The 23,479-nt window shown below is 41.1% G+C and overlaps 1 protein-coding gene across 2 annotated transcripts in view; it reads right to left on the reverse strand.

Annotated features, from left to right (window-relative positions):
• Window positions 1-23,479, reverse strand: part of LOC139945308 (uncharacterized) — a 32,852-nt gene that overhangs the window by 4,598 nt on the left and 4,775 nt on the right. For both annotated transcript variants that reach the window (XM_071942656.1, XM_071942657.1), the window contains exons 3-6: window positions 17,882-18,031; window positions 14,302-16,052; window positions 5,428-12,993; window positions 775-4,921 (exon numbers count right to left, since the gene is read on the reverse strand). In XM_071942656.1, coding sequence (XP_071798757.1) covers window positions 775-4,921; window positions 5,428-12,993; window positions 14,302-16,052; window positions 17,882-18,031 — 13,614 coding nt within the window. The remainder of the gene's footprint in view (window positions 1-774; window positions 4,922-5,427; window positions 12,994-14,301; window positions 16,053-17,881; window positions 18,032-23,479) is intronic.

Here is a 23,479-nt window from a genome sequence, read left to right on the forward strand (position 1 = left end):
AACAAAACAATTTTTGATCGCTGTGGCGGGGGGGGGGGTTGTACACTACTGTCACATTTTGAGTGAAATTGTTGGAATATACAATAGTTGAGTAATTTTGGTCTGAATAGGCTGTAAAAGATTTCAATGTTGTCAGAAAAAGAAAAAAAATTGTTATTTACAATAAATTAAGTCATTTACATCGGTAATGAGTTCCGAGCATGTCGTATCTCAGGTAAACAACCTTGAGAAGAATGTACCTTTTCCCATTGATTACCCGCAATGCAGGTTTGTGCAGAAAGGTCTTAATTTACAAATCAAATTATTTGTATTTCAATATTAAGTATCAAATGAATAGAGATACTAATAATAATTGGGCGAATTGGGCTTTAACAAAATATAGTTATGAGAGGAATGTGGTTGGAGAGATGTTTTAAAAACAGAATATGACCCACACAATTATATATAACAATTGTGTGGTTCTTCCTTTAACTTCGAGAACTAACACGGTTTTTCATACAACCAAATTGTTTACGCCACAAAATGGCGCACAGTTTTGAGGGATCTTTGTGTGAATCATTACATTCTTAAAGATTTTGTAAGCTTTACAGCCCCTAAACACACAAACTGAAGGCAACAAATCCTGTTAAATAAGGGAGCCTTTGTTTTTTTGCAGGACTTGCTATTCACTTAAAATGTACTGCGTTTTTGTAGTATTTGTAAAAGTATTCTAATATCAGAAAGGGCAAATCATTATTTACCCTTTTCCCATAACTTCACTTGTTTAGTATTTACCTTAATTTGTTTATTGACAAACTCCAAAAGTTTCACAATATGACAAAGTTGTAGATCTTTGTGAAGCAGGGGCATCACACGAACATGGCCACTCATGTCCTTCAATAGGTCACGCAATCTCGTCTCGCAGTCTGGTTCAAAGCTATGTCGGGCCCTAAGGTAGCGGAAAACAAACCTCTTCAGGATGTCTCTGATCTGGATGAGGGCATCGCCGGGTCTTTCACTGCAACATCTCTCCAGTTCACACTCAGATATCATAGGGAGCTTCTTTCGAAACTTATCACCTAGGGTCTGTACAGTAGCAGCTGCTAGAAGCACTTCAAATTGCTGATAAAGAGAAACTATGTGTTTCAACTTGATGGATGCAAACAGTTCTGGAGACTCAATTGTTAAGATGCCACTCCATTTACTGATGTAGTCTTGTAAAGTAGTCTCGGGTTCACCACTTGTCCTCTTAATTAAACCCATGAGAACTTCTAACTGCTGAAGCAGGTCGTTTGTGAAAAGGCCCTGATTTTTTCTGTCACTTTGATTGACCAGATTTGCGATATCCTTTGGCAAGGTTTCCTGTGTGACTTTTGCTGCTATTTCCTCAAGAATGGCTGTTGAAGAGTGGTAGAGATCATCTGAAAAGATAAAGCCTTCCAAAGCGCAGCCATCTGTTAGGATCATTTTATTCACTACAGTTGTTAAAGCTACTTCCATTTCAATCTGGTTTAACTCATATGTGATCTCTGTGCCATGACCATACTCGGTATTGATGTCGTGATAGCAAAGACACTGATCATTCCAGGGATTGGTTATGATGTCTTTCTTCCCTACTTGATCGAGGGGCTTTGTTTGGAGAGCAGCAAGGTGGTTTTCTTTAATAAGAAAGCTAATTGCAGGACACTCTTTCGTAACAGCAATCTCCAGAGCCTTTGTCAAGAATTTGTTTTGTACATTTTGTAGAGTCTTTATCATTCGCTTAAGGGTGTTCTGCTCTTTCCCTGTTGGCATCAGGCACTTTATGATCTCAGAGTCATTGGTGATATAATCCGGATTTGTTGTTTCACCGGTAAGTTCAGTCCAGCCATCACAAACATTATTGGCTGCATCTCTAAAGGCTGTCCAGGGAACTGACATACTTGGAAAAGCCCTAATCAAAGAGCTGATTGGTCGATCGGCATATTTGCGTTTTTCACGCTGCTGACTAAGTCGAGCACTTACTAGTTTGTTCCATTCAAGCAAAGCAGGTAGGTTACAAACATACTTCAACGCATTGTTTTGTGACAAAACTAAATGAAGAAAAGGAAAGCGTTCTACATTCTTGCTTTGATCACAAAAGCATGCTTTGAGATCTTCAAGAGATGGCCGACGTTTTTGACGGACGGATCTTGACAACAGCTTGCATGTGTCTCCATCAATGCTTTCCAATTCCTGTAGCTGATGCTCCAGAGATCTATCAACTGGTGTACCTAAAGCTTCAAAGGAATCTTGCAGGAATCGTTTCATAGAATGCGTAGAATTCGACAGTATCTTTTGAACTGCTTTGTCTATCTCAATCTCCTGCTGGTCCCGATTTGCAGCTGAAACGAATGTGTACTGTGTATCTGTGAGGATTGGGCTGATTTCCTTAATGATACAATGAAGAAGCACACATGTGTCTTGGCGACCAGTCCTAAGAACCACTGGCATTGTATCCCAGAGCTTTGTCAGTCTCATATCAAGCTCGGCCGCACTACATACATCAACAATATTAGACCCTGGTGGGGATAGTTCAGATGCAATAAACAGACATCCATGAACCAAGAAGTCGATGATGAATCTTGATTTAATAGAGATGTTGCCTGTTTGTACCAGATTTTCCCAGGATTCAACAGAAGGATACATGTATCCAACACCGGTTTCGGTTTCATGCTCTTCTTCGACTGCACCTGGCACAACTGGCCAGTTGATTTTTCTGCCACATGTTGGACATTTCACCCTATGTGAATCCTGACCCAGGCTTTGTACCAACAGTTGACTGCATTTGCAAATGACTGATCTTGTATGTTGATTTGTCCTCCTGGATAAAGTTGCTGCACCAGGGAAATGCAAGTCCTGTAGTTGTTTAGATGGACAGACAAACTGCAAGAAATTATGCATTTGTTGACCTGAATGGTTACCCACAATAACTGCAGCCATATGCAGCAGCACAGAGGTTAGCCTCACATCACTGATATTGACTTGCTTTGATAGTTGCATTCTTCCCCTGAAATCAGACAATCCTAAGACAGCCTTAAGGAGTTGACACCACGGTGTTTTGTCAAGATGTTCTTTTTCAATTTCCCCGACAATCCATTCAGGGTCAGTTAGGTCCTTAGTTTGACCAGCACAATAATAATACTCTGCAAGGACAGCCATGAATGCAACACATTTTTTCGGACTGGATGTTAGACTGTCAATCACAGCTCTCATGCGATCCTTTTTGCGTACCTCTTGAAAATCTGCCAACGCTTTGGTAATCTCACCATTTAAGTCCATGTAGCTGACAGGATTTAAACCAATGCCAGAGCGGGAGTGTACATCAGTCAGACTATAAATCCCTTTAAGGAATTCTGTTTCCTGATTAAAACTTGACATCAGTTTGTACAGATCATTGGTGCTGTCTTGCTGAAATAAGTATCTCAAAATCCATAAATGGACATTGATCTCTCTGCCGCTTTGTTTCAGGGAATTATCAACCACTTTACGAATATGCTGTAGGAGCTCAAAATCTTCCTCCGTCTCAGGAAATTGTTTAACATTGTCAATCAGGATCTCTGCGAAAACACGGAACAGCTTGTTTAAGAACGCCAAAGCACAGACAAGCTGAAGAGAACATTTATTCGCCTTTTCAAGCAATCGACATGCTGTCATTGCAGTCACTACATGTGAAGAAGAACCACCCGACATCAATCGCAGAGCTGTAAGGTTATGAAAACCATTCTCCTCAATCAAGTCGCAACAGAGAACTGCAAAATGGTGGTTTTCTCCAGATGGAAGTTCCAAAAGCACCTCGTCTAAAGTAACCAGATTATCTGACAAGTCATCAGGATTGACACCTTCACGGATGACTTTAGTATACACAGACTCATGCCCTATGTCCTCAATTTCATCACGTATGACACGGAACAAGACTAGTCGTGAGCCTTTAATGAGTTCCCCCTTTTCAGTGATAAGCAGTTTTAAAATATCCTTAAGCAATGGGGTGTCAACGTTAGATTCTAGACAGTAGCCAAAGTACTTCGTCAGAAACAGTTGCTGCATGGATCCTGCAGTGTCTTCATTGGAAACATCCTGTATGATATCTTGTACAAACTCCAAGACCTTTTCGCTGTCGAGAGAGTTCCCATCGATATCAGCTATGAGCTCAACAAGGGTAGCCAATTTGTCATCTGGAAGATTATTGGGCACGACCAGCAAGTTGACAAAGTCTTTGCAAAGATGAAGGTAATGATGCTCCTGTGGTCTCACATCAATGCTAGCTGCCAGCAACAGAATGTTGTTGATGCGTCTCGCCCAAATATTCTGACCGGTACAATGTTCTAAGAGAGGTTTGGTTGGTAGTAGAGATTTGCAAACATGAGAAACTAGAGTTAATTTGATTGGAATGTCTCGAGTTTCTTCAGCTTCATCTGATTTGACTGAACCGTCACCGTAGGGACTTTCAAACGTCGAACCAAAGGATGAGGTTTCTGAAACCTGGTCAAGTTCAAACAGTAAGTCCTCACTCGCATCAAAATATTCCTCGGACGCAATACTGTTTTCATCGTCAAAACATGGATTTTCATCTTGAATCTTTAAGGAGTCAGTCATAACCTTCAGTAACTGCACACAGTCCATCCCCGTTGTCACTTGGTACATGTGCAAAAGCTGAAGCTCTGCCGACAGAAGGTCAGAACTCATTTGAAGAGAAATATGCCAATAAGACAGTTGTTCGATTGTTGACAGACCTTTCACTAATGCAGAATCCTGCAATTTGACAAGCAACCTGGTAGCATAAACACGAGCTTCTTGAGACATTTGGCCCACGCAGCCAACCGAGAAGACATTACACAGATCGTTCAGATAAAGATTAAGATGCTCTTCCAAAAACTCTTCATCAACATGCTGTGCCAAATCATACTTGATTGCTTCGGGTAGCCTGAAAAAAATGAAATGGTTTTGAACAGTGAAGCAAATCGCAAAATCAAAGAAGATTGGGCTAAGGCTTACTGTTAGTATTTTTACTGTAAAATGGGCACACCTGTTTCATAGGAAATTGCAGTAACTCTGACTACGTGGCAACTAAACATATTTCACCAGCACATTTCCATGGAGTTTATTTTAAGTGCAAATTGGAGTTGGACAAAAAGATTGACTACAGTGGGACTTAAAATTGCACCCTCCAGATCAACAAGGCGGCAGAGTGCTCTACCACCTGAATTATATGGTGACAGTATAATTCCTGTTATGTCAGTACCATTGTTCGATGTGATGTAAAAGCTCTTTTCCATGACTATAACAACTGTTATGTTTCATCCAAACAGGCCCAATACAAGGAATTATCGTTTTTTCAGGGGGGGGGGTGTGGATTTTATTGTTGGCATCCGCTCCCGCCCTGCCCCCACCCCGTGGTTACGGGCCTGCATACAAAGAACAAAAACATACCTGTCATGTAATACTTGTTTCAACTTTGTAGCCATCTCAGCCTCGTAAATATAGGAACTTTCTGCAATCAGTTTTTCCCTCGCATCTGCCTTCAAGGACTTCAGATGTTTTTCAATGATGTCATACAGCTTGCTGAAGAAAGGAAATTCCAATAATGGAAGTGTCCTATGTATTGGGCAAGATTCTATACCATTTGGTTCTGGAAGTGCATGTGATCGAACATCGAAGATCAAGGGGTTACAGAACATTGTTTTCCAAATGTCTTTTTGTTGAGCCTGACTGAAAAAGCTGTTCCAAGCATTGTGTCTCTCTAGAAAGAACACAATCTTGAAGAGTGGCTGTCCAATTTTGCGTTTCACGTGCTCCACAAGGGCATAGTTGAAGCTAGAACATTCAACAAGCAATTCATGTTCACACGCAACAGAAACCTGCCATGCTCCCTTATCAATTCCAGACTCATAAACTACTCCATCTTTCTGGATGTCCTGTAAAACTGTTCTACAGAAACAGTCAATGAGCTTTGGTGACTCGGTGATTCGTCTGATCAACTCAAGAATTTCCATGACATCTTTAGACTGATCAGCATATGCGATACATGAGAAACACCATAGCAGTTTGTCTTTAATGACATTACCAGTATCAACTGTCCTGGCACAAATGTCTTCTATTGACATCTCGATCATTTCTTCAATCTGAAGCTTTGGTTTCTCCAGTACATCTAGTGTGACTTGTTGCCAGCCGCACAAGAAGTTAAACTGCCAAGGAAAACTTGATGTCATCCCTTTAACATTCTGATCCCGTTCTACATGAACAATTATACAAGCATGTTTGACTCCTCCATACATTTCCTCCCTCTTGTACTTGGCCATCCACCGGTCTATGAGGCATTTAGCAAGTAGCATATGCTTTGCATCTAGAGATGTCTTGCACTGAAGAATAAACAATTCATCCTTGCTTTTATTGAAGCGTTGAAGTGCCGCAGACAGTTGTCGTTCCGACTTGAACTTGCTCAGTTTCTCTACCTGGAAACTTGGCATGTCTGCCAGACAAGTACGAAGATCAGTGTGAATGCTACTGAAGGTATACACAATCAACTTTAGTGAACTGCCCTGAAGAGAATCACCAACAACCGCTGTCATCGATGTGCCTTTTAACTCGTTTGAAAGTAACAACTCTAAATAATGCCTTAAACCACCGTTTACTGGGAGTTTGAGATACTGGTGTTGGAAGCTTATTACTTCATCCGAGGCACAATTTGACTTTGATGACCTAAGAACTGCATCAGGTGGAGTAATTTTTACCAGATCATTTTTACACAGCTGTACAAATTGATCCACTTCCATCTCTTCATCAGGCTCTACATCTCGACAATGGGAATACACAAGTGAGGGGATGGTATCACTGTGATATCCCAATAATGTTTGCTTTGGAGTAAACTGCATGTTGGGGATTGTTGAGATGTCTCCAACCCACTTTTGCAGTGAAGCAATGACGGTCTTCTGTTGATCGTTCACAACATCCATGAATGTGAGAGTTTGCTTCTCAAATCTATTCAACAATGGTGGATCAGAGTAGTCAACATTCTGCTGGTCTATAACGACAATGCACCTGAAATCTTCATTAACCTGACACATCGGATTACTATAAGCACCCAGAGCTACACGACAATGCCGCTTCTTACCAACGATGGTGTAGTTCTGATTCAGCATGTCATAGAGACTACTGTACACGTTTTCCAGGTCTCGCAACACAAGGATATAACCTTGTTCCATGCAAAGTATTATCTCACTCAAGATACGATAGTTGTATTCCTCAGAGAGGTCATCATCAAACCGGCTTCCAAGAAGGGATATGTACTTTTTCTTCATCTTACTTAATACTTCCTCGATGATGCTTAATGCAGAGTCTCCACTTGTTATTAGCATCAGGTGGCGGGCAAACCTATCCTCCAGATTGTCTTCTATCAGCTTAATGGTCGTTGGTCTTGAATCGGGTTTTTGCTTTACATCCATTGTATCCATAAAGCTGTTCATTATACCTGTCATAGCTTTTTTATTTCCACCAAAGTTTCGAAGAAGTCCAATCTCCAATGAAACGGCTGGGTCTTGTTGTGATGAGGACAATGCAATACTCTTGATAAGTGAATAGTAATCTCTTAAACCATGGAAGTTTTTACGTGCCTGGGACTGATTGTGTGAGTGGTAAGCCTCGGCTAGTTTCTTCAGCAGTTGGTCATCATGCTCATGTATTTGTTTGGGACTGGTCTTACTTCTGTTCCGTTTAGCATTCTCATCTCGTATGGACTTTGCTGTCTCAAACAGATCATCTGCGTTTGGTTCTGGTCGCGATATATGCACAGCTCGATTCATCTTTGCAGCATCCAGCGCCCAGTTTGATATCCCCACAACTGCCATCTCAGGAAAATCACCTGTGCTTGGCTCTAACAAGCTGTGAAGAACCTTGAGCGGGTTGAAGGAGGAGTTCTCTGCCAGACCTATCTCATCTAGGAGGACGACCGGTATGATATCTGGATTGTGCTCCTTATAGCGCTTTGCCTTCTCAAAGACTTTGATGATTCCTTCTGACGTTGACGATTCTGATCCCTGATAGGAGACAACATAGACAGCAGGTAATGTCTTAAAGTATTTGTCCTTTGAGTCAGGCCCTCTCAGATTACTGCGAATGAGCTGCATTGAGAGCGACTTGCTGCTGCCCGGTTTTCCAACCAGAAACACAGGAATCCTATTAAGAATAGAAATAAGGACAACGAACACATTCTCTCGCAGTGCCTCATTTTTGGCAATTCCATCCTCCAATTCCATTCTGTTGAGAATATCGAGTTGCTCGCATTTGATCACCTCTTCAATGTGTCTTTTTGAAAATTCAGAGTGATTCCTTCTTTTGAAGATTTTGGATATCTTCTCTCTGTACAATTTCCTGTCATCAGCTGATGCTAACCGAGAATGGTAGCAGTGTGCTAGTGCAAGAATTATACCCCTTAATTCATATTCTTGATGACACTTGTTGTGGTGCTTGACTTCGGCAAGCTTTTTGTCTTTCAGCATTTTAGTCATCCAATGGGCAAGATGTTTGCACCTATTGACATCTCGCAGGCTTACACTGTAATTGTTCTTCAAAGTGCTTTTCATGAACTCCTGTGACATTATCAACAGGTGCACAAAAAGAGGCACTAAATCATCATCGATATTACCCTTGATCATTCTCTTAGTGTAAGCTTTTTCATCTTTTGCATCCAGAGCACCATAATCCCACACATAATCCATCAATGCCTCTGGCAGAGGGTTTACTCTGTACACTAACTTTGATCGCTCGTCCATGACAAGTTTTTCGGTTAATCCGGAGGTCTGGGTGTCTCCCTGGCGTAACGAATAAGGATTGCAAGCTGCCAGAAAAACAAGGTTAACTGGCAATGGTTTCCCTAGACAACTTTGGTGGCAAACAACTTCACTCAAAAGCCCCAGTTGATCACAGGTATTGATTTCATCAAAGAAGCACCATACTTGGCCATCAAGATTTTCTTCGGCTTTTTTCGTCTTGTTATGGATGAAGTCAATGATGGTGTCCATTTCAATTCCTGCATGAAAGTTGAGTACATAGAAAGGTACCTCGCAAACACGTGCAAGGTATGTAATCAGAGTTGTCTTGCCACATCCAGTCTCACCCATGATGACAACTGGGATCCGAGACTTAATCCTCATATGAACCAAGACCATCTTCATTAAGTTATCTGGAGTCAGTGCATACCCTTTGTCCAAATGGCCAAGTTTGCTCCTTGCAAACGGATCTCGAGTGTTTCGACAGATTTTCTCCAGCACTGATTGAAGTTGTTTTTGTGACATTCGCTGGTAGTCGGGTAGCTTTTTGGCAAGTTGCTGTTCAAACAGTTTTTTTACACTTTTGGGGACCTGACTTAAGAGACGATACAGAGTTGACAACGTTTGAGTGTCTTGCTGGTTGAACACTACCATGAGGTGATTACTATCTGCCCACTGTACCATACCTTTCACACGTGCCACCATTTTCTTCGCAGTAACCGATGGACCTAGATGAAGTTCATTCAAGGCTTCTGCTGCATCTCTACCAGTCATCGACTGTGTACCACCGGCCTCTACGGAGCGAGATGAAAATTCTTGTGCGACAGCATCAAGTGCTTTGAAGAGGTCTGATCGCACACAATGTACATCTTTCCCAAGCATAGCGCGCAGAGCGTCTTCAGTGAAGTAATGAGAGGCAGACAGTTTCTTCAGCTCCGTTGCTAATACATTCAGGAACATATTAACAGTAGTAAACGCCATCTTGGATGTTGGAAAGAAGTGGGTTCTTAAGAGATGCCTGCATTTATCCTGTGGCAGCAGTGATCCCTTTGATGAACTGGAAAAGGTTATCTGCTTCGCATCAAGTGATCTCTCGTTCACTGCTTTTAAGTAGCTGCACACAACTTGATCCGGGCTGTTAACCTCTTCACTCACCAGAAAACTGTTATAGTTGTCCCATTCAATGTGATGCCTTTTAAACTTGCAGCAGTTCGTGAGCGAGTTCCGAAGGTTGTTCTGTTGAACGTTTGCAATTTCAATCAAGATGTCACTCATATTTAACTTACATAAAAATGAACCCGCAACTACCATTCCAACCACTATAAGCTCAAAAATGAATGAATCAATCAAGCTTGGGTTTGATGTTGTTCTTATGTCAATGTGAAGCAGTTGAAACTCTGATGGAGGCGTCTGCAATAACTGACGGACGAGATCAATCTTTGTCTGTGGTCCTCCCATCGGTAATAAATGGCAACTTTTCCCCTTTTCTGATGCTCTGCAAGATATGTACTCCGATTTTCCAAGCCCAGGAACTTCGGAAGTGACAACTTCAATGTCTGGCCAACCTTGCTCGAGACAGTCCCTCATTTCATTGGGTGTCATTCCTTGTATTCGGTGAGTGTAATGTGGAGAAAATTGATCGATAATGTGGTGATGGCATCCCCCACGGCAAATTATGGCCAACAGGAAAGAACGTTCCTCTTCCTGAATTCCCCTCACCTCATCGACCAGCATAAATTGAATCTCTGTAGTCAGCTGTTCAACATTAATTAGTACATACAGATCATGTTGTGGCATTGAAGATGCTTTGCGACACCTCTGTAATAAAAGGTACACCTCTTCCCATGTGGTTTCTAGATGGCAGAAAAGTACATGATTTGCCAGGGGATACTTTCCAGTTGTGTTTTTTAGCAGTGTCATAAGAACTGGAATGGAGTTTGTGCTCTCTGGATCTAGTTCTGCTACAAACACAGTCCCGCGTTGGACTATGCTTTCCACAGTTGCCTTTTGATGAGGTTTAAGACACACAATTTCTCGAACAGGAGTCACAACACCTGAAAAAACTTCTTGGAGAGCTTCACCAATCTGGAAAACCCGCATCCTCAAATCGTTAGTGTCATCTGGTGACTCATAATAAGTTCTTAAGTTATTACCCACATGAATGTCAGGGTTAACATAGTGGAACAGGTGAACGACTTCTCTCTTTGAATCAATTTCTCCTCTAAAAAACTGATCTAGCAGCCATAGATGTCTTGCATGGAAGAAGTTCAAAAAGTAGAATTGACCCCTTGCATCCTTCAGAATGGATCTCCAGTTGGAATCTTCTCTCTCCAAGCGATCTTTCAGTGAGAGGAGACTCTCCAGATCTCTGACGCTATCTTGGAACCGTCTGAAGTGGTAATGACCAGAATTAGAAAGCCTTGAACAGAGCGCAACAATTTCACTCACCTCATCTATGCATTGTATAAATTTCTGGAGATATTTGAACATTTGGCCAACAACTCTATCCCCTTCACTTCCCTCAGGCTGACAAGATATTCTCGAATTCACCATGAGGAGGGCTCTACTGCGTAAATCATTAAGCTCATCTTGCTCATATGTGGCACTAGTTCCATCATTCCTTGTGTAGCTCATGGACACCTTGCACATTTCCCCATCGTTTTTTAAGACAAATTTGTATGAGCCCTTCTCAAGGGCATTTCTGATTATTTTCTTTGTCATCTCTCCTCTCTGAGCAATATTGTTGTACAGATTCCTCAAGGCATGGAAATGTTCATTGCATGTTCTGATCTTTTCAGACACATTCTTCATTTCTAGTTGTTTACTCTTTGCTATGGAATTGATGAGCTTTTCGGGTGTGTCCATGACTTCAATTCTCAGAAAAGATCTCAAGTACCGCTGTACTTCAATGAGATCTGACACAGTAGACTCGTTGATCAAAGAATCTGACCTCTCCTCCACTGCGTCTGTGAGATTTCTCAGGTCATCGTCAATGATGGGTCTCAGGAACTGAATCAAGTCTTTCGAGTGAATTAGCTCATGCATTCTGCACCAATCCTCATCATTAAACTTCTTTTCCACATCTTCGATTGACTTTACTGCCATATGAACTTCTCGAAGCGTCTTCCCATCATTGTCAGGGTCAAATATATTGACCAAGAGCTCAACATTATCCAGAAGGTCACCAGCTTTCTGTTCAGGTACTTCAAATGTCTTGAACAGACACTGCAATTGTTTTGAATATCCCATGAGGTCTTTTAGGCTAATCCAACTCTTAAGGTAGTCAAATGACTGTTTTGCATGGATCTGCATGATTTCAAGCTCTCGGTGGAGTACCTCAACCTTTATTACTCCAGCAAACATGATTTTCATGTTACGAACAATCATGGTCTTACACCCTTCGGCAATGTCGGAACGAAGTTTATTATACAAAGGCAGACATTTTGACGAAACTAATTTAGAGAAATCATCAATTTTCAGAGACTTCAGTTCAGGTTCGTCTTTGAGCTGATCTTTAGCCTCTGCATCAGATACTAAATCTTTTTCCAGGTCATTATCTGAGGAAGAATCATCAGCTGTACATGGGGCACTGCTGAGTTCTGCTGTGTGGATGTTCTTAACAAAAGAAATGCAAATGTTAAAGAACACAGTGGAATTCGAAAACTTCGAAGTGTCTTTTGCAGTTTCCAGGAAAGGTTTTAAGAACCCCCAGTATTCAAGATCAACAAGAGTCATCAAACAAGTTTGACTTTCTGCATCAACATGTTGCATTCGTAAGGAAAGTTCTTTTCTCATTATCTTCAGGTCTTTTCCACTCAGAATCATTCTAAACTTGCTGCAAAAAAACGAAAATGTTTCTAGTTGGTGAAGGATTTGTTTATGGGTTTGAAGCGTTTCCAGAGGTTCTCTGAATGTCTGATCCTTATTCTCTACAAAGTCTGCACCCGTATTTGCAATTTTGCAAAGTTGTTCCAAGTTACCACAAAATCCTGATCGTTCAAGCTTGTTGATAAACCCAACTGTGACTTTCTTGTGTAATAAGTTCTGCTCGATACAGCTCAAACTGGTTACCACTGCCCTGTATACCTGGTTGTTATGCAGTTCTGAGACCATTTGCCCTTCTGCCTTGAAGATGAGTTGCCAGAAACTGCTGCTTTCAAGGATTGTGAAAACATCATCTTTGGCTCCAAATTTTGTTTCAACCAAAGACAAGAGGACATCAACAGCATTTCTGTTTAGTAAACAAAATTCATAAAAATGTTTAGAACATTAAAACAGCGTGTTATCGATTTATGAGAAAATGACTTTTGATCCCGTAGGTAAAGTTGCTTGATCATTACTCTAATAAACCACAAGGAAAACTGGACAATATTGTAAATAACCTTTGTTGAGCATAGAAAACATTTCTAGAGCAGTGCCAGCACTCTACCAACTGAGCTTCCAAGCCTTTTATTTGCGGTTTCCTTATTAAGTCAACATCTCAAAAGACCAGGCCTTGGATCTTCATCTTCATCACACAGACGAGTGGAGGGACACACCTGATCGATCTGTCAATATTCAAACACAACCTCAGGACTCATCTGCGCAATCTATCAGAACTTGCTAGCAACCGACGCCATTGCATGGTTTTAATAATTCCAGATACTGTGCGCCTTACAAAATTTAGGTGATTAATATCTTTTGTCGGCGCCCTGAAAAGGGGGTATTGACAAAATAGGGAGATTGTCAACATTAGGGCTAGATAGTTAACCTGAAGGTAATAGGTTCAAGTCTCACTCTAGCCAATTTGTCTTCCTTCTACTCAAAAGGATGCATATTATTGCTGTCATATATTATAGATATTGTGGTTGTTTTGAAAAGTCTACATAGTTTATGATGACAAGGGGCGAATCAAGATAATATAGACCGGTCCATTTTAACCCGATTGCGAAAGTGCTGTACGCTGCCATATTCCACCCGCCAATGCTGGGTAGCGGTAGGGCAATGTTTTGTACAAAAATATCTGTACAAATGGTTGTGGTTTTACTGTTAATGTGAACAAGGTGTCTTTCTCAACTACTTACACAATTTCCGTGACACGACAGCATGATATTTCGATCATATCGATGTATAGACTAAACATAAATACTTAATACTTAACGGAAATTGAATTCTGAAAACAGAGCAGAAACTACACAATCTAATGTGTTACATTGGCAAATGTTTTTCAACAGAATTTCAATTACATCTCTGTTTAGTTTAAAACTATTTAATCAGTAAATTCTACATAATTTTGTCGTACTGTCTTGTCAGTGAAAGTGTCAAAATCATTGAGAAGACATCTAATTCGCATATAGTAAAAAAAAAAAAAAAAAAAAAACACATTTTGCCATGCCCTCGTGTAGAAAACATCGTGCTGCCGTGACCCATAGTAATGGTGGCGCAGCCGCAGGCAGCGTGCAGCACTTGCGCGCTTGGAAGCAGGCACCAAATCCAGCCAAACCCTTGCTCGGCATAAGTTTCTGAATCCAACCATGACCAACAAATCTAACTTGCTTACCGAGAGTGCAGGTCTATGATTCCATTGGGCGCATACGGTTTCAGTAGTTCACAGATTAGGCTTGTGTTCATCTGGGTGCTTTGAATACTCAATATCAAGTGCTTCACAGCGAGCTTCATTCCTGAATCCGGCAGGGTCACATGTGCACTTTGGGGACTGCTGAACACTATTTCTAGTAGTGTATCTTGCTGTTTTCTGTCAATGATGAACTTCAACGTCTCTATGCCTAGCTGCTCAACAAAAGCTGAAAGCTCATCAAACCATCGAATAGAGTGAACAGTACTTAGAAACATGTAGATGAAGTGCACTACTTTAGCAAGAGGCATCGTACTATGGAGTTGTTTCTTGAACATAGTTCCACACAGTCTCTCAAGTTCTTCCAGACTTAACCATTTGGTTATCCACTGCATCGAAATGACTTTTAAATTTAAGTCAATGCCCTCCTGTGTGTCTTTCTGCTCCAGCATTTTGTGCAAGACCTTGAGAAGACTGTCTGAAAGTTGATGATCTTGATATGTTGTCCAGAAGCCTTCATCGGAAAGCAAACTTCTCATAAACTTATTTGCATTGTTTGACCATTCTTTGCTGTGAGAGAGTGAACCAAGGACAAGTTCCTTTCCAAGCAAATGCAGTATGCGAAAATCTGTTTCAGCAACCTCTTCCCAGATATTTTGGATATCTTCTGGTTTCATCGACTGCATGCGTTTTTGGAGTGCATCTTTCACCCAGCTTTTGTACCCATGGTCATCCTGGAAGTTTTGAGCATGCTCTGATTTGTTCAGAACTTTCAGGAGAAGCTTTACATCTGTGATGCTCTGAAAAACCAAACTGATGAGCAGCATTTCAGAATCTTTGCATTCGTAGTGTTTGAAGCAGACAGACAGGACATCTTCTTCATTAACTGCCAGTTTATCATCAGTTTGAGAAACACAAGGCCAACTGTCATGCCATGAACACAACTTAGTTGCATTAACAACAGGATAAGTGTAAAAGACAAGCTGTAGCCAACTTTGCTTCAGTGCTTGTATGGAACTTCTGATTATTTCCATGAGGCAATATGATGTATCTTTATTCTGCTGCTTCTCTAGAGATGGGCGAATGACAGCTTTACAGTTTCGAAAAGCTGTAAGAATGGATGTTGCAACCTTTTCCAAGCTTGGCAATGTATCAATTGTAAAGATGCCCAATAGACTTGCTAGGAAGATTACCTGAGCATCTGAGTTACCCTCACCACCAATCAGATTTAAGATGTGTGACTGTACATCTTGCAGGAATTTTTCGTTTTGAGCATCACGTAACAATGAGTGAAGCTTCTTTGTGTCATCATCGAAAAGATACCGTGTGATGTTTCCGTTATTAACTAACCTACACAGTTCCAATTCATAATGTGTGAGGCAAATTATCGTTTGTTTTGGTAATAAGTTAGTGTAGTTGAAGAGATCATTATGAACCATTGAATCCATTGTTCTTTCACATCGCTCCTTCGTGGGTTGTTTTATGAAGGAAGATGGTGACTTAAAGGAAGCCTCTTTAACAAACATATAGGTATATGTATACTTTGTCTTTTCGGGTAACTGTATATCAATCTTGGCCTTCCACCAGGTTTTCTTGGAAAGCGGTACAGTGACCTTGCTCTGTGTCATTTTAAATGTCTTTCTGTTACCGCTTGTGTTGCAACCTTTTTCTTGAATTCTCAGCTGTATTTCTTTGACGTTCTCAACCTCAAGAAGGACGCAGAAGCTATGGGATACCTGCGTACAGAATTTAAGAATTGGTTGACATTTCACAAAGTTAACAAGTAAAGCTTGACAATTTTTGAGAGTGTCACTAGCAATGGTTTTTTAAAGTGTTTCTTTAAAGGCAGGATACACAGTTAGTAGTTGTCAAGTATCCTCACTTGGCGCTTCCCAACAGAAGTGCATAATTACAATAACAAACCTGTGATATTTTGGCCTCAATTGGCCATCGTAGTTGGTCTTGTGCAAAGGTTTGTGTGCAACAAAGAAGAACAGAGAAATGAAGATTGTTGGTTTAGTTAATTTTTGTAAAATACACTTTTGTTTTTAATTTTAATATTTCCCTTCTAAAAGTATTTGATAGGGAGGAATGTGGTGATTGGTGATTGGTTACATAATAATAAATCAGTCAGGCATGACGGCATGAGTGACCAGCTCCCAAGCTGGCCACGAGGCCGTCAGTCTGGATCATGCACCCAAGCTAAGCGTCCACCGTGTCTTTTTTGTCCAGTGCAGGACTCGTCGACGACTCACCCCTTGCACGCCAATACAACACCTACATGTAGGAAAGTCTTCATGCCAGAGGTCTTTCTCGTGTTCAAATTTATAGCTGTTCTATTTACGATAAAGGCCACTACACGGGAACTGTTTCTTTTAGGCAATCCTCCGGTAGTATTTTATTTGCTCTTGTGCACCAATGTACTTTTGATCTTCTCAAGAAATAAAACACGTATATATATATGTTCAATATATTCGGGAAATTACTTCAAAGGGAGAAATTTTTAAAAACTGTTTATAATATCAACAACTCCCCAGTGCTCTTTACCATGTTAACAATGTACGTTTTTATGGCCTTTAACTTTTAGAAAATAACCAAAAGTTCGCCCTGTATAAATTGCCCAGATTTCTGGTGTAACACCTAAGATTAGCACACTAGAATGTAAGACATGTTATCCATGGGTGTGTTTGCGTGTGTGGGTGTGTGGGTGTGTGTGTGTTTAATCGCTACATACAAAGTGTGGATCTGGAACAAAAGAGGTCACATAATGTAGGGACTTGACACACTTTGTGGACTTAAAGGCAGTGGACACTATTGGTAATTACTCAAAATAATTATCAGCATTAAACCTCACTTGGTGACGAGTAATGGGGAGAGGTTGATAAAACATTTTGAGAAAAGGCTCCCTCTGAAGTCATGTAGTTTTCGAGAAAGAAGTAGTTTTCCACGAATTTGATTTCGAGACCTCAAGTTTAGAATTTTAGGTCTCGAAATCAAGCATCTAAAAGCACACAACTTCGTGTGACAAGGGTGTTTTTTCTTTCATAGTTATCTCGCAACTCTGACGACCAATCGAGCTCAAATTTTCACGGGCTTGATATTTTGTGCATATGTTGATTTACACCAAGTGAGAAGATTGGTCTTTGACAATTACCAATAGTGTCCACTGTCTTTAAAACACATCGACAAAGAGTTGAAGTATATGATTTTCCTAAAAGGTACAGACCAATGTCCACAGAATGAGTGCCATTTTGGCTGGATGGGGCTGTGGGGTAGGGGTTCTACAGTCAAACAACAGTGAACCACAGTTCCTAAAGGTGTGTATTGAACTTGTAGAATTCTGCGTGAATAACAGCTGGTTCAACTGTCTTGTCTTAAAACTTACATTTTGACAAACACAATCTTTTCTCAGATCAATAGGTAGTAGAAATAACTCATCGAGTCACCTCAAACAACTCCTAGTACTGGGATTGTTTTAGTATTAAAATTCTGTAGAGCTCAACAATCCTCTATTTTAAAAAGCACTTCAGAAGTAGAACAGTAAATTAAAGAAGACAAATCATACCCTTTTTGCTGCACTATCTTCTGGGGGACCTGAAATCTCTTGATATGTAGCTTTATGTTGAGCACTGCCAGTTGTCCCTTCCATGGTTCTTATTGGATCATGCAAGAAGTCATTTTCAGATGGCAACGGATCAGTGGTTTGATTTTTCACCTGCAAAAAAAAGTAAAAAGATTACCACAAGCACTCGTATAATTTGAAATTAATATGGGTGTCAATTTTGAACCTTTGATTCTGATTGGTTGATCAATAGAAACTAATGATCTACAATTAATCTGTGTGTACAATTTGCTTGAAGATAAAATTTGATTCCACACACATTCGGAAGAGAGTTAAAAGTACACAGTGTTTTGATCATGCTAATGTAGAAGGATGTATTTTTCCAATACAAAATTGTACTTGATTCGAAATGAATAAATAAAGCAATTTTGTTTAAAACATTTTCCAAAAGACCAGCCCTGAATCTCCATCTAAGGATTAACCAGAACGGTTTCAGGCAGAAAAGATCAGCAGTCGCACATATCCGTGCTCCTTAAAGGAGGATAAGCGAAGAGGTAAACTCCAACAATCCACCAGCCGAGGAGGAGCACGATAGGAGGAGCAGACGAGTGGCTCTTGTCATGATCACAGACCTTGATTTTGCAGATGATATCGTTCTAATATCTGAAGAGATTTAGCAAGCTCAGCAGATTCTGCAAAGAACAAAGACCGAATGTGCAAGAGTGGGGTTTTTTCTAAACACCAGGAAGACAAAGTACATGACATTTTACTGCAACACTGCCACTCCCTTTAAGACAACCATCAGTTGAGGCTGAATCGGGTGACAGATTTCCAAATACCCGGGCTCCTGGGTTAAAATGACACCGAGAAAGATGTGAAATGTCGTATCGCTCTTGCCTTGAAGGCACAGAACTCCATGAAGAACATATGGTCAAGGATCGGGCCCAATTTCATAGCTCTGCTTACGGCAAGCACAGAATCGGCGCTTACGGAAGCAGGGAATTCTGTGCTTACGGCAAGCGTATTTCACGAGTTAGCGGCGAGTTTTGGCTTGTGCGCGTGCGTACTCCACATTACTAGGCATTCTACGCTATCAAGGCTAGATGCGCATGCAAAACAACCAACTGGACTCCAAGAGACTGGACAGGAAAAAGAGGGCGACAAAACGGAGGATGGAGAAATGAACTTAGTACAGACAGGGGCATTGCTTGGCAACAGACAGCACAGGATATGAGTGAGATGGAGAATTGGTGAAGAGGCTTTCCTCCTGCAGTGGAGTGAAACAGGCTAGACGACGACCGGATTGGTCGTCGCCCGGGTTACCAAGGGCCGCTCCTCTGGCTGCGGATCAGGGCGACTGGTGCAATGAACATTCGTGCCAGAAATAGCATTGCTATCGGCAAATGAAATGTGAGAACATTGAGAGCAACAGGTAAGCTAGAAGAACTCACCCACGAAATGAACAGATACCGCTGGAACATTCTTGGACTCTGTAAAGTACGATGGAAAAAAAATTGGGGAAACATCCACACTTTGAAGGCCACAAGCTGTATCCACAAGAGAGGATAAATATGCTCCGCCAGTCTCCAACCGACTCATCACCCTCCGCCTCAGGGCATCGCCATTCAACATCACCGTCATCCAGGCTTTTGCCCCAACGTCTGACTATAATGACGAAGAGATGGAAGACTTCTATGATCAACTACAAGAAGTCTTAGATCAAACTCCAAAGAAGGAAATTCTGGTTGTACAAGGCGACTGGATTGCAAAGGTAGGAATGAATTAATGCAAGAACTGGATATGGTAAATATTGCAATACAGAGACCAAAGAGAGAAGATTAAGACTCATGGAATTCGCCACAAACAACGATCTTGTGATGGCAAAAACATTTGGTCAGCATAATGGATATGGCACAGCCCAAGCGGAGACCACCATAATCAGATTGACTACATAATGGTAAAAAGACGCTTCCAATCAAGTGTGAGCATGGACATACAGCGGAGCATGGACACCGGTGTACATCACCTTGATCGTTCCCATCGTTGATCGATTTCCAGCACTGTGTACGAAACAACCGCGGGTTCGAGAGAATTGTTTCTTGTTTGTCTGCTTATTAAACAATGAAATGACCGTCGTGATAATGTTTGAAGATGACAACAGAACTTCGAGAAGAGGATTAACAATTAAACAAAGGTATAAAAAAATCTGTTGCACGCTGTGACTGGGGTCAATGGGTTTTGTACACCCTCGCAGAGAAATGGCACCCTCGGCTTCGCCTCGGGTGCCATTTTCCCTCTCGGTGTACAAAACGCCATGGATCTCGTCACAGCGTGCAACAATTGTATACTGGTAGACAGGAGAATGGCCGACACTATGGACTCTGTCGCTGATCATTAAACTCTCCCCAATAAAGGCAATTTACAGCAGTGCCAAAACTACCGCACAATTAGCATGATAAGTCACCCAAGCAAAGTTATGTTGAAAGTCTTGCTAAGCAGACTGAAGCCTCAAGCAGAAGAGATCATTTCCGAGGAACAGGCAGGCTTCCGAGCAGGGCGCGGCACGACTGCACAGATACTCAACCTCAGGATACTTTGCGAGAAATATCTACAAGACCAGCAAAACCTCTACCACGTATTTGTGGATTTCAAACAAGCATTTGACAGAGTGTGGCATGCAGCATTATGGGCAACCATGAGGTTGTACAACGTCAACGCCAATTTGATCAGGAGGAGCACCTCAATGACAAGGCCACCAGTGCAGTATACTTCAACGGCAGCACAGGGGACTGATTCAGGACGACAGTTGGACTTAGGCAAGGTTGTCTGCGCTCTCCCACGCTCTTCAACATCTTTCTGGAGAGAGTCATGACGGACGCACTCGAAGACCATGAAGGTACAGTCAGCAATGGAGGCAGGACTGCCACCCACTCGCGCTTCTTCGACGATATCGATGGCCTTGCAGGAGCTTGCCAAACTAGTGGTAAACCTTGACAAAACATCCTCATCATATGGCATGGAAATCAGTGCAGAGAAGACCAAACTCGTGACCAACGGTATCAACGGTATCACCACTGACATCACAGTCAACGACAGGAAGCTTTACAGTCAAAACTTCAAGTAACAGCTGGAGCTATTGTTAGTGATCAAGGGTTTAAACCAGAAATATGCTCCAGGTATTTCCTACAAAGACCACATCATCAACGAGGACGTACGGACCAGAATCAGGCAAGTCATTAGACCCTACGAAGATCTCCTGACCACTGTGAAAAAAACGTGAACTAAAGTAGTATGGTCACATTTCACGATCATGAGTGACAAAAAACGGAAACCATTATTAATAGCAATTGGATGATATACCTTTGCTACTATCAGTATGTCTTTCTGTTTTGTTTCGTTGTTCTGCAATACGTCGTAATAATGTTTGAAGATAACAACAAAACTTCGAGAATTGGAATAATCATGTTACCAAGGTATAACAAAACAATTGTTGAACGCTGTGACTGGGGTCCATGGGTTTTGTACACCCTCGTTATAAGGAAATCAATGTGTGGTGAAGAGGTTTTCAACTAGTGGTTTAAACCCGCCGAGACCTGGTTATTGATCATTTTACCGAGACGGATGTACAAAACGAGTGATGTTCACCGGTGTACATTACCTTGGTCGTTCCCACCGTTGGGCGATTTCCAGGGCTTAGTACGAAACAACCGCGGGTTCGAGGGAATAGTGAAAAATTGTTTTATTAACTATGTAATAATGTTTGAGGATGGCAACAGAACTTCGAGAAGAGGAATGATAATGTTACCTAGGTATAACACAACAATTGTTGCACGCTGTGATTTGGGGTTAATAGGTTTTGTACACCCTCGCGGGAAAATGGCACCCGAGGCGAAGCCGAGGGTGCCATTTTACCCCTCGTGTGTACAAAACGCCATGTGCCATTTTACCCCTCGGGTGTACAAAAAACCCATGGACCCCGTCACAGCGTGCAACATTTGTATAATGTAGGCCTACTGAATATTAGCCTTGTCCAAGGCTCTTTACGCAAGCACCGGCCCGCTCTGACTTCACGAAATGCATAGATACTATACCGCACGGCACACATCAGTACTTGATACCGCGGGGTCGAAGCATGGCTTTCGAGGTATCAACGAGGTTACAAAACGAGGCCGGATCAGAGCCTTGTTTCCTTTGTAAACACGCCATTGGGGGCGGAGTTGCTGTATGCTAATATTTCCGGAAGGTGTATGCTCATTGGTCAATATAGGTGTGCCAATCATCTACCGAATGCACGGTTTGCACGCGAGACAGTTTAAAGTCCAAAGGTTTAACAGTGACAGAGACATGTGTACTGTACTACTGCATACTGTCAACAAACAATCTCACCCGTCTGTGTATAGTCTAGTCGTGTCGTGTAGCAGCCAAATTATTTACAGAAACACGTCGTAGTTTTGATGCCTGTTGTTTTTGGCCATGACATGAACTCCTAATAACTGTGAATGAAGATTAATGCATACAATTGCCCTGTAGAAGTTTCAGCTTCATTATTTGTCTAGATTTTTAAAAAGTACGTAAATACCTGCCTGCAGAGGTCGTCCACTGAACAACACGAAGGCGTGCCTGCGCTAGTCTGACATGGCGATGAATACCACAACTAATGAATACGTTTTACCATGTTAAAATTATTTTCGACTCCTGAGAAAACAATTATTCTATGACATTGTTTCACTCTGCATTTCTCAAACACAACACCCCAGCAATTAGTGTTTTATGGGAACTGCTTTCTACCTGCATTATCTGCAAACCATTGAATGTAAATTATTGTGTTTGGTCTCCTACAAACAGGAAGACACTAATAAATTTTACTTGCAGCATTTTCCACACGATTATTACTCCAAAAGAATGTATTGTTTTGTTTTTATAAGAGTGGTTATTTGTCATTGAATGATTTAATTTACTCTCAACTTTATTCTCATTGGTGCATATATATGTTTCAAACTACTTTTTTTTTGAAAGGTTAATGTACCGAGGCAGTTTTTGAAAAAAAAAAATTAAATACCACCTTCGTGTAAGGTAATTTTGAGGTCAAAAAGTGCCAAAAATGTCAAAATTAAATTTTTTAGATTTGTTGCGCCTAATTTAACCCCAGGCGGCAGATCTATCCATTTAATAGTAGTAGTTTTCCATAGTATGACCTGAACAACAATTTTTTAAACATTTAGATGGTCTCTTAAATGTGTTGACAGTAAATCTAACTGTGTTTGGAACAACAAAATTATTGTTAAAAAATAATACTTCTCTGTTTAAGGATAAAATATTTGTATTTTTGAGTAGACAGCGTTAGATCCACCCCTAATGAACCATTTTATTGCAACTTTTGAGTAAGGGAAATCCTAAAATAGATCACCCTTTCATGACAAATAATTCCTTGCATCAATGCTCCATTGAAATGTACACAGTTTTCTAAAAATGGCCAATAGAGGGCGCTATTTTCATAGAGGGCGCTATTTTCCACAATTGTGGATTTATGTAATTGTCTATTAATTAAACCTGTTTCCACGCTCATGCAAGAGGTGCGCCACGAAACTTCATTTCTAAGCA

This window comes from Asterias amurensis, chromosome 12 (genome assembly GCF_032118995.1).
Source record: "Asterias amurensis chromosome 12, ASM3211899v1".
Classification (NCBI taxonomy): domain Eukaryota; kingdom Metazoa; phylum Echinodermata; class Asteroidea; order Forcipulatida; family Asteriidae; genus Asterias; species Asterias amurensis.